Source organism: Carcharodon carcharias, chromosome 15 (assembly GCF_017639515.1).
Source record: "Carcharodon carcharias isolate sCarCar2 chromosome 15, sCarCar2.pri, whole genome shotgun sequence".
Taxonomy (NCBI): domain Eukaryota; kingdom Metazoa; phylum Chordata; class Chondrichthyes; order Lamniformes; family Lamnidae; genus Carcharodon; species Carcharodon carcharias.
The window spans coordinates 6,102,601-6,114,834 of record NC_054481.1 but is presented as its reverse complement, the minus strand read 5'-3'; the positions used below and the strand labels follow the sequence as shown (position 1 = coordinate 6,114,834).

The 12,234-nt window shown below is 42.8% G+C and overlaps 1 protein-coding gene across 1 annotated transcript in view; it reads left to right on the top strand.

Annotated features, from left to right (window-relative positions):
* nomo (nodal modulator) overlaps positions 1-12,234 on the top strand; it is a 67,477-nt gene that overhangs the window by 40,367 nt on the left and 14,876 nt on the right. The window contains exons 20-21 of the mRNA XM_041206392.1: positions 7,847-7,929; positions 10,036-10,192. Of these exons, the coding sequence (XP_041062326.1) occupies positions 7,847-7,929; positions 10,036-10,192 (240 nt within the window). The remainder of the gene's footprint in view (positions 1-7,846; positions 7,930-10,035; positions 10,193-12,234) is intronic.

The window sequence follows — 12,234 nt, the reverse complement described above, 5'->3', positions numbered from 1 at the left end:
GTGTATGTTAAGGTGAGTGATTGTAATGCTTATACGTTTTTTTCCAGATTTTAAAAACTTTATTCAGTGCTTCTCAGGTTTTCAGCTCCCTGAGGCAGCTCTCTGCCTTCAGGGAGTTTTCTGTCAGCACTCGCCTGCGCCTGCGCTGATGTCAGCGCCCGCCCTCTTCCTGCCCCCACCCTGGCAGTGCTGAGCTGATCAGCGCGCGTTAAGGTTGGGAGCCAATCAAGGTTGGTGGTCTGTACCCCGGCCGACCCCGGACCAGCTCGCTGACCTAAAAATTCTGCCCCAAAATACTGCGGATGCTGGAAATCTGAAATTAAAGCAGAAAATGCTGGAAAATCTCAGCAGGTCTGGCAGTACCTGTGGCAAGAGAAACAGAGTCAATATGACTCTTCTACAGAGCTAAACAGAGCAATGTGATGGATTTTATACTGTTTAAAGGGGTGAAGCAGGTGGAGCAAAATAGAAGATCAAGGATAGGTGGGAGCTAAGCAGAAGTTTGACTAAGATGTCATGAACACAAGACGAAGGGAGTATTAATGGAAGTGTTAAAGACTAAAGAAGGTGCTAATAGTGGCATAAAGGTAAGATAGCAGAATGTGTTAATAGAACAAGGATCAGCAGTCTGCAAAAGCAAAACATAAGAACAAGTGATAGATGGCCCTTTGGGGGTGGGGGTGGTGATGCTGGGGGAAAAAATTGGGTTAAAATGGAGGAGAGAGTTCATGATTTGTAGTTGTTGAACTCAATGTTAAGTCCAGAAAGCTGTAAAGTGCCTAATCAGAAGACGAAGTGCGATTCCTTCAGTTTGCATTGGGCTTCACTGGAACATTGCAGCAGGGAAGGATGGACACGTGGGCATGAGAGCAGGGTGCTGAGTTGAAGTGGCAAGCGACAGGAAGGCCTGGGTCATGCTTACGGACTGAGCGAAGGTGTTCCGCAAAACGGTCACCCACTCTACGTTAAGTCTCCCCATTGTAGAGGAGACTGAATTGGGAGCAGCGAATACAGTAGACCAAATTGAAGGAGGTGCAAGTGAAGCTTCATCTGAAAGGAATGTTTGGGGTCTTGGATGGTGAGGAGGGTGGAGGTAAAGGGGCAGGTGTAGCACCTTCTGTGATTGAAACATAGAAACATAGAAAATAGGAGCAGGAGTAGGTCATTCAAGCCTGCTCCGCCATCCAATATGATCATGCCTGAACTCCTATCTCAGCGCCAAACTCCCGCACTCTCTCCATACCCCTTGACACCTTTAGAGTCCAGAAATCTTATCTATTTCCTCCTTAGATATATTCAGTGACTTGGCCCCCACAGTCTTCTGTGGTGTGGTAGAGAATTCCACAGGTTCACCACGCTCTGAGTGAAGAAATTTCTCCTGATCTCAGTCCTAAATGGCCTACCCCATATGCTGAGATTATGACCCCTTGTTCTAGATCCCCCAGCCAGAGGAAACATCGTCCCTGCATCCAGTCTGTCCAGCCCTGTCAGAATTTTTATATGTTTCAATGAGATCCCCTCTTATTGTTCTAAACTCCAGTGAATATGGACATAGTCGACCCAATCTATCCTCATATAACAATCCTGCCATACCGGGAATCAGTCTGGTGAACGTTCGCTGCACTTGCTCTATGCCAAGTATATGCTTTCTTAGGTAAGGAGACCAAGACTACACATAATACTTACCAAGGTGCTGTACAGTTGCGGTAAGACATCCTTGCTCCTGGACTCAAGTCCTCTCGCAATGAAGACCAACATACCATGTGCCTTCTTAACTGCTTGCTGTACCTGCATGCTTGCTTCCAATGATTGGTATACAAGGACACCCAGGTCCACTTGTACATCAACATTTCACATTCTATCACCATTTAAATAATACTCTGCCGTTCTGTTTTACCTACCAAAGTGGATAACTTCACACTTATCCACGTCATACTGCATCTGCCATGTATTTTCCCACTCACTCAACCTCTAAATAGCCATGAAGCCTCTTAACATCCTCCTCACCACTCACATTCCCACCAAGTTTTGCGTCGTCAGTGAACTTGGAAGTATTAGATTTGGTTCCCTCATTATTGATGGATATTGTGAATAGCAGGGGCCCAAGCACTGATCCCTGCAGTACCCCACAAGTCACTGCCTGCCACTCTGAAAAAGACCCATTTATTCCTACTCTCTCTTCCCTGTCTGCTAACCACTTCTCAATCCACCAAAGTGGAGAATGTGGGTATGGGAAGATGCCATGGGAAGGGGATGAGGAGTTGGGGGTGATGGGGGAGTGGACCAGGGTGTCGTGGAGGGAATGGTCCCTACAGAAAGTTGACAGCTTGGAGGTGAAGGGAAGATGTGTTTGGTGGTGGCATCATGCTGGAGCTGACGGAAGTGGCGGAGGATGATCCTTTGAATGCAGAGGCTGGTGGGGTGAAAAGTGAGGACAAGGTGGACCCTATTATGGTCCTGGGAGGAAGAGGAAGGTGTGAGGCAAAAGTGCGGGAGATGGGTTGGACACGGTTGAGGGCCCTGTCAACCACAGTGGGGGTGAATCCTCGGTTCAGGAAAAAGGAAGACGTGTCAGAAGCGCCATTTTGGAAGGTAGCATCATCAGAACAGATGTGACAGAGGTGGAGGAACTGAGAGAATGGGATGGAGTCCTTACAAGAAGCGGGGTGTGAGGAGCTGTAGTCGAGGTAGCTGTGAGAGTCAGTGGCTTGAAATGAATATAGGTGGACAGTCTATCACCAGAAATGGAGACAGAGAGGTCAAGGGAGGGAAGCAAAGTGTCGGAGATGGACCATGTGAAGATGAGTGAGGGGTGGAAATTGGAAGCGAAATCAATAAATTTTTCCAGGCCCAGGCGAGAGCATGAAGCAGCACCGAAACAGTCATTGATGTACTGGAAGAAGAAATGTGGGTGGGGGCCTGAGTAGGACTGGAACAAGGAATGTTCCACATACCCAACAAAAAGACAGACATAACTGGGGCCCATGCGGGTACCCATAGCCACAGCTTTTAATTTGAGGAAGTGAAACAAGTTAAAGGAGAAATTGTTCAGCGAGAGAACAAGTTCAGCCAGATGGAGGAGAGTAGTGGTGGATGGGGATTGTTCGGGCCTCTGTTCGAGGAAGCAGCGGAGAGCCCTCAGGCTATCCTGGTGGGGAATGGAGATGTAGAGGGATTGGATGTCCACAGTGAAGAGAAGGCAGATAGGGCCAGGAAATTGACAGGGCTTCGGAGGAATCGTGAATGTAGTTGGGAAGAGACAGGACAAGGGGAGAGAGAACGGAGTCAAGATAGGAAGAAATGAGTTCCATGGAGCAGGAACAGGCTGACACGATGGTCTAACAGGACAGGCTTTTACAAAACAAAAATCCTCTCCTTTAATCTCTTAACACAATGGAAAACCCCATGCCCTGCTTATATGCTATACCACACTCTCCATAGTCATGTAGGGTAACCTCCGTGGAGGGGCGATCAGGAGTCGGATTAGTACTCCGCTCCTAGTTAGTTACCCTAAAATGAAGCCACACCTTTCTCGCTCGGGCCAGGTGAAAAAGGTGCAGTGCAGCAGGTTCCCAAGACCCTTTTTTACGGCACTAGTTGCCATAAAACAGATAAGTTTAAAGGTCCAGCTGCTTTGAAAAGCCAGGGAGAAGATAAGTTTGTAAGATAAGTCGGCAAGGTTGTGGGGTGGGACAGGTGGTCAGTGGGGGTGATTATTGGGCGGGGGTGAGGAGGTCAGTGGGGGCAGTTGAGTGGTCAGCGGAGGGGGTGGGGGTAAGTCGGGCTGTGAGGAGGGAAGTCGGGTGGGTTTAATCGTTACAGTTGAGCTGGTGTGTAGTCTGGGACATATGGAGGGCAGTTGGGGCATGGGATGGCAGTCTGGGGTGAAGGGAGCACAGTCGGGGGGTCCAGCGGAGGGTTGAAGAGTAGGGGGAGGATACTGTAGTTACCCAGAAGTTAGAAGTGGTATTAATTCACTATCAACATCCTGGGGGGGAGTTACCATCGACCAGAAACTGAACTAGACTAGCCACATAAATACAGCGGACACGAGCAGGTCAGAGGCTAGGAATCCTGCAGCGAGTAACTCACCTCCTGACTCCCCAAAGCCTGTCCATCATCTACAAGGCACAAGTCAGGAGTGTGATGGAATACTTTCCTCTTGCCTGGGTGAGTGCAGTTCCCACAACACTCAAGAAGCTCAACACCATCCAGGACAAAGCAGCCTGCTTGATTGGCACCCCGTCCAGAAATATTCACTCCCTCCACCACCAGCGCAGCAGTGTGTACCATCTGCAAGAATGCAGGAATTCAGCAAGCCTCTTTAGACAGCACCTTCCAAACCCACAACCACTACCATCTAGAAGCACAACGGCAGCAGATAGATGGGAACACCACCACCTGGAAGTTGCCCCTCAAACCACTCACCATCCTGACTTGGAAATATATCACAGTTCTTTCACTGTTGCAGGATTAATCGGAAGTAAGGAAGACATGACCCCTTTTTTACGGCACTAGTTGCCATAAAACAGATAAGTTTAAAGGTCCAAAGCAAAAATAAAAATACCTGGAAAAACTCAGCGGGTCTGGCAGCATCTGCGGAGAGGAACACAGTTAACGTTTTGAGTCCGAATGACTCTTCAACAGAACTAAGTAAAAATAGAAAAGAGGTGAAATATAAGCTGGTTTAAAGGACCAGCTGCTTTGAAAAGCCAGGGAGAAGATAAGTTTGTAAGTTAAGTTGGCAAGGTTGTGGGGTGGGACAGGTGGTCAGTGCGGGGAGGGTAAGGTGGTCAATGTATTGTTGGGGGTTGGGGGCGCAAAATCCTGGAACTCCCTAACTGCACTGTGGGTGTACCTACACCACATGGACTGCAGCAGTTTAAGAAAGCAGCGCACCACCACCACCTCGAGGGCAATAAATGCTGGCCCAGCCAGCGAAGCTCATATCCTATGAACGATTTTAAAATAAAATCACCTTTTTCTGGGTAACTATTACTGTAAGACAGTCGGGACCATTCGAAGTTTGCGTTTTAAATTGTACTTTTGGATGGTTCCCATTGTAGAGCAATTGCCCCATGGAAGTTTGAACTTTCCGGGCAATTGCTGTGCAGTCTTTATGTGGGGACTTTTGGGTTGAGTTCCCCAGCACATCTTTGGGGATGACAGGGGAAAGGAAGTTATGAGCCATAGTCTTAAGTTTAAAGTCCAACTCCTCCCAGTGTTTCAAACGGCTCCTTCCAGTGTCTTATAATTAAAGCCCTCTTCACTTAACCCTTTGAGCTTATTCAAAAGGACTCCCCATTGTAAGGTTCCCTCTGATGATTATATGGTCTCTAACTTTTAACAATCCTTGTTTCGTTAAACTAGGATTCTGCCTCCACCAGCCCTTTGCTGGGTGGTTAGCCCAAAAGCGATATTTTCCTTCTGCTTGGCATAGGAGCACCTGTTGTGTGTTTTCATTTCTGCTCCTTCGACCTGACTCGTTCTGAGAGTCTGCAGCAAGGCCAGCTGCTTCTCCCTTTGTGTCCAGAAGTAAAAGCTCTTGAGTGTCAATGGGGCCCCTGTCCCTATGGCAACCTAGTCAGATAGGCCAGTCGCCAAACAACACTGTTAGGAGGTCACATGCCCCTCTCCACTCCTCCAGTTTACCTTGAATTAAAGGAGACAGTTTAACACACAACTGTCTTATAATGTCTAACAGTCATAACATTAGATAAAACTATTTAAAACACTAGAAAAGTGAAAAGAGATTGTATTTGATATTTTACAATTAAAAATGTAAATTGAGGAAAAAAGTCATCTGATAACTTTCATTTTTAAAAAAGCGATTTGCAGTGACCTAAGAATTCTTTTTACATTACACATTGTAACCATTATTAATTCTTTCATCTCCACTGGAAGTGGGATGATTTGGGTTATCCAAAACAAAAACAATTACCTGGTAAAACTCAGCAGGTCTGGCAGCATCGGCGGAGAAGAACAAAGTTGATGTTTCGAGTCCTCATGACCCTTCAGCAGAACTAAGTAAAAATAGGAGAGGGGTGAAATATAAGCTGGTTTAAGGTGAGGGGGTGGTTGTAGGGACAAGCAAGCAGTGATAGGAGCAGATAATCAAAAGATGTCACAGACAAAAGAACCAAAGAGGTGTTGAAGGTGATGATATTATCTAAGAGAATGTGCTAATTAAGAATGGATGGCAGGACACACAAGGTACAGCTCTAGTGGGGGTGGGGTGAAATAAGACTAAAAGAGCATAAAAGCTTTAGATTTAAAAATAATGGAAATAATTGTGAAAAGAAAAATCTATATAAATTATTGGAAAAAACAAAAGGGAGGGGGAAGAAACAGAAAGGGGGTGGGGATGGAGTTCAAGATCTGAAGTTGTTGAACTCAGTATTCAGTCCGGAAGGCTGTAAAGCGCCTAGTCGGAAGATGAGGTGCTGTTCCTCCAGTTTGCGTTGGGCTTCACTGGAACATTGCAGCTGGCCAAGAACAGACATGTGGGCAAGAGAGCAGGGTGGAGTATTAAAATGGCAAGCAACAGGGAGGTCTGGGTAATGCTTGCGGACAGACTGCAGGTGTTCTGCAAAGCGGTCGCCTAGTCTGCATTTGGTCTCTCCAATGTAGAGGAGACCACATTGGGAGCAGCGAATGCAGTAGACTAAATTGGGAGAAATGCAAGTGAAATGCTGCTTCACTTGAAAGGAGTGTTTGAGCAGATTGGGTGACCGCTTTGCAGAACTCCTTCGGTCTGTCCGCAAGAATGAGGACTTGAAACGTCAACTTTGTTCTTCTCCACCGATGCTGCCAGACCTGCTGAGTTTTTCCAGGTAATTCTGTTTTTGTTTTGCATTTTCAGCATCCGCAGTTTTTTGTTTTTATCTCTATGATTTGGGTTATGCTGTGATTCATGAGCACCATTTTGTCACTTTACTAAGTTAAACATCCTATCAGATTGTAACCAAATTCCTTGGATGTCTTCCATTCGTTAGCATCAATTCTATTAAGGTGCCTGTAAGAAACAGTCTTGGCTCTTTGAAGGAAAATGAGTTTTTGAATATTCTCCAGAATTGGAAAAATGATCTATTTTTTTTACCTTTCGTGTGACTTTCAAAACAAGAAAGCTAATAACGTCAGCATATCTATAAACATTCTCCATGTGACCAAAGGCTAGTTTGCTGCAGTAACTTCAAAATATTTAGTTGTACATTCACCAAATTTAATGAGAGATTTTCTCATTATCTTCTTCGGCTCTTAATCCTGCTACATGCCGTATTTTAATAGTATTGTAAAACAAATAGAAATATTCTCAATAGTTATCTGTTTGATATAGTCTGTGCTTAAAAAGGAAGCTATTGTTTTGATTAGTCTCTCAACATTGAGGAACATAAATAAAAATCTGATTTTACAGACCATTTTATCATAAAGTTACAACAAAGGCAGTATTAATGGGAGTTAGGTTTGTGAATATGTCTCCATATATGCTCTCCACTCATTTCAATGGCGTGTAGAGGACATTTGTCTTTGGACTGTTCCTTTCTATCATTGAACATTAATCCCCCTGAGTACCTAGTTCGAAATGCAAAAAACGCATTTTGTGGTTGGAATTTGATCATGTTTAGCTTTTATATTTAAAAATCTGATATGCATTTCACTTTCTCTGCAGTGTTTTTATTTTCTAAAACAACTTTACAGTGTTTCACTTGTTTGACAGTTTAGATTTACAGTACAAAATATCACCAAGTTTTCATGTTTAACCCACATTATTTTAGATGTAGATACTAGATGGGTGATTGTAGCAATGCTGCTTCTGATTGTCTAATTGTCTTGCTTTCCCTGGTAGAGCTGGAGAAAAGATTGCAGTCACACCCTCTTCAAAGGAACTTCTCTTCTATCCTCCATCAGTGGAGGCTATCATTACAGGAGGTAACCTTTTCTGAGCTTGAAGACTTAAACACTACAGATGAAAAGATTGTGCAGTTTTGAATGTTTTGCACTCGTTTAATTCACTTCTCAATAATTTTGAATATTCATGTTAATTGCTAAAGGCATGCTTGTTAGGTTCCTGCAGCACATGAATATGGTAGCCATTTTCCAGTCTCTTGGCATTACCCAACATTTTTGTCCACACCAAGAATGGATTTAAAAATTCTATTGGCAGCCTGGCATATTTAGCAGCAAAATGCATTTGTGTGTCTACCCTCAACTAAAATTTGGAGTAGTAAGACTTCATTGCTGAGACTTGCCATTTCTGAGATAGGCTGTTAGCTGAATATGATGCTTCAGGAGTGTTTTGTCACTTAAGAGAAATTGAGGGGATGGAGTAAGAGAAACAGCTTGAAAAGCACCATAACCTACCTTGAGAAAACTTTGAGGAGCAGATCACTTGCCCCCATCTCAAGCTAACAGGGGAAGGCAACATAGAAATCCTTTAAGAGTAGTGAGCAAGCAATTTATAATTTCTAAAGCAGGAGATAAAAATGAATAAAATGAATTATCAACATTACAAACAAAGATAGGTATCTGACTACTGGAGAAATTCTCTTTATAATTACAATGAATTAGTCAGGATACACATCTATGAGCCCAGGCAGCAGTGTAATATAATTGGGGTTCGCTGTCTAAGCTTTTTATCTTCACAGTTTTAAATCAGTGTGCCTGTTAATTTGCATACAGCTAAAAACCAATTTGCTATTCTGATTTAGCATATATCTAACATTTGGGCAGCGGTGCTGAGAGATCAGCTCACTTAAATTTTCAGGTTTGCGTTTTTTTAAAAAATGTAACAAAGCAGCAAGAAAAAATACAAATAGAAATGAACTGGAGATGTCTTGACTTTGAAGGCTGAATTGCCAAGGTTTATGGACTGGAAATGACTTGTGCAGTAGTTCGGACACACTGCTCTAGTTGATTTCATGCACCTTTTAGAATAAGTTTAATCATTTATGCTGGTATTTTGAACGGTGACTTGTGTAATATTTTAGACACAATTCAAGGTACATGAGGTTCTAGTAAGGAGAAAGGCTCGGTGCTGATGAAGCAAAAAGAAACCTTACCCAAGGCAATAGATTTATTTTAGTTCAGAGAAAGGATTAGAAGTAATTGATTGGAAAGTTAAGATTTGTATTAATCTGAAGCACAGCCTCTTTGTCTTGCGCTTAACATTTTTAAGCAAAGACCTTTTTTTCGTATATATGTTGGAACGCTTCCCCTGGAGCACGATTAGTAAAATCAGAGGATGATTCAAGATTAGTCATATAATTTCTGTGGGATGCAACATCACTTAGATTTGGAAAGAGAAACTAAACTTTTCATTCAAGTCTATGCAATAATTTTGCATATCAGATAAATAACATTTGAAATTGGTAATGTATGTGGAAATATTTTGGATGGGGAGCCTTGTTTTTGAAGTTACTCCTGTGACAATTTTTTTCCTACAATTTATGCATTTAAAAATTCCCAGCCCTTTCAGTTTTATTACTGACATAGAACTACTCTATGTATTAATAATCAACCGTTGTAATCATCTTCTGCATTTGACTGAAATTTGCACACTGCATGTATATTGGAACAATTAAATAGAAACGTTTCAGGATGAAGAGTTCATGCTGTTAATGTAATCATTTTGACCCTACTAATTATGTTTACTGTTTTATATAATTTCAATCTGCATGCAGTACTTGACTCTGACATGATTAATTCTCAGAATTTTAAATGGAGCTGCTGTAATATATAGTGACCTGAATGATTTCAGCTTTTCTAAAAATATCTTGTAATTTTGATTCGATGTGCAGAGTATTTAATTATCTAGATGTGGAAACTAATTGGATTCTTGGCTGCCTCAAAAAAATTACAAACTGCTTCCAACCATCAGTGTGGAAACAAATTGTTTTTTGTACAGACTCGGTAAATATTTTCATTTGCTGTTTGCTAAGGTGTTTTTGAATAGTCTTCGTACAATAAAGTGCTTCTACAATTTATATTAGACATTTACAGTGCGATGCCACATTAAAGAATAGCATTTTATTGCAGATAGCTGTCCTGGAAGACTAATAGAGATTCAGGGGAAAGCTGGGCTATTTCTAGAGGGACAGATATACCCAGCGTTGGAGGGCGTGGAGATTATTATCACTGAGAAAACCTCTAAACCACTTATCACTGTATTCACTAATGAAGAGGGGTCATACAGGTAAGCTGAAGAAATTTGATGGAGGTTTCAGCATGATAAATTTAATAAAGGTGAAGATATTTAGCGCTGCAGTACCAAAGATGATTTTTTTTGTTGCTCCATCTCATTTAGTAATATTCCAGCCTTTAGGTAAGAATTTGAGTTTGTGGAAAAAATTTGAGTCGTGTGTACTTCTGGGATCAGTCCCTTGCAATCAAGAAATTGAAAGTGACATACATGGTACACATTGCAGGAACAAGCTGAAAACTGTTTCCTTTGCATCACACCTTGAAGCATTTGGACACATGCACACTGGCAGGAAAATATTTTTTATGATCAAGATTACAGACTTTGAATAGATGGCAAGGGATTAAAAGCTAATTAAAGGTAGAAGTTGAGTGACCATTTCAACAGGAAATAGCTACAGGGCACTTTGATTCGATTCTTAGCTTCTCCTAAAGAAAAGGCCCAGGCAAATAATGGTTTAGAGTCACTAGGGGGCAATGTGGATCTATGGTCAGAGCAAAGTTTTATATTTTTATTTCAGTTCGTATCTTACCTCCATATAGAGAAAAATGCTTACCATTTAAAATAAAATACAAAATTGCATGTGGTAAGATGAAGTAAAATTGTACTTAACTTGTGAAAGTGCCTATTTAATTACTGTGATTTCTATAAATAAGATCTTTCGTTTGGAGTATCAGCAAACTTTCAGATATTTGCTGCTGTTGAGTGTCGGGATCCAGAAGCAGTCCCGATATGCACACATGCGCAGTACTTAAGTGGGAACTTAAACTTCCGGGGGTGACACACGCAGCCTGGACCTGTCCACGGAAGCTTCCGACAGTAACTTTTTGACACTGCTCGGGGCTGAACCTGCACTGAAATTTGTTCCAGGATTCCTGCAGCGGTTAACCACAGGTGTAGGACCTGCTTTGGAAATGATACAGAGGAAGCTGTATTGGGAAGACTTTTAAAAGCAAACTTGCTGAGCCGTCCAACACGACACCCTATTCCCCGCCATCCCTTTCAAACCTAATGTCATCACCCCTCCTCAAAAAACTTACTCATGCCCAGTCTCTCCTTGCAAACTTCCTCCCCTTTTACAACCTTTCTTTCTCCTCCCAGGCCCAAGGACATGGCGGTGGTGTGTTACAGTTCATTCAGGGAGTCTGAGTTTCTCTGGCACCATAAACTTTTACATGCATGTCATAATCTGGAGCTATGGTAGAGGCTGCTTCTTCCTTTCCATCATGTGGCTGACCAGGACTCTCTCCTGCTCTTACGGCCTGATATTGACGTGCGTTGGAAGGATTTACAAGTTGATAATCAACATGTTTGGCCATATTATGAATGCACCTTCTTTGACCATTAAGCCCTAGCGTGGGACTCGAACCTGGAGATTCTGGCTCAGAGACAGGGACGCTACCCACTGCGCCAAAAGACCTCCCTAAGAACATAGTGCTTCTTCTCAAATCCATGCTCGTCATTCCTGTAGCTCCATGTTTCACCCTCACTGATCATGTTTCCACCCCTGTCACTGCACTGAAATTGTTTTTATCAAAGTCACAACTGACATCCTATGTAACCATGATCATGGTGCACTATCAATTCTCATCCTTCTTGACCTGACTGCAGCCTTTGATGCTGTTGACTACACCATTCTCCTCCAACACCTCGTCTCTGTGGCCCACCTAAATGGGCCTGCTTTTTCTTGGTTCCACAATTACCTAATCTAGTTATAGGCAGAGAACCTCCTGCAGTGACTTCTCTTTCCCTAGCTACCGATTTCTCTTGTTTCACAAAGGAATTTGCTTTCATGTACATGAGGGAACATACTGAAAGGACTATATCAACATAAATTAAAAATAAAAACTGCGGATGCTGGAAATCCAAAACAAAAACAGAATTACCTGGAAAAACTCAGCAGGTCTGGCAACATCGGCAGAGAAGAAAAGAGTTGACGTTTCGAGTCCTCATGACCCTTCAGCAGAACAGTTCTGTTGAAGGGTCATGAGGACTCGAAACGTCAACTCTTTTCTTCTCTGCCGATGCTGCCAGAC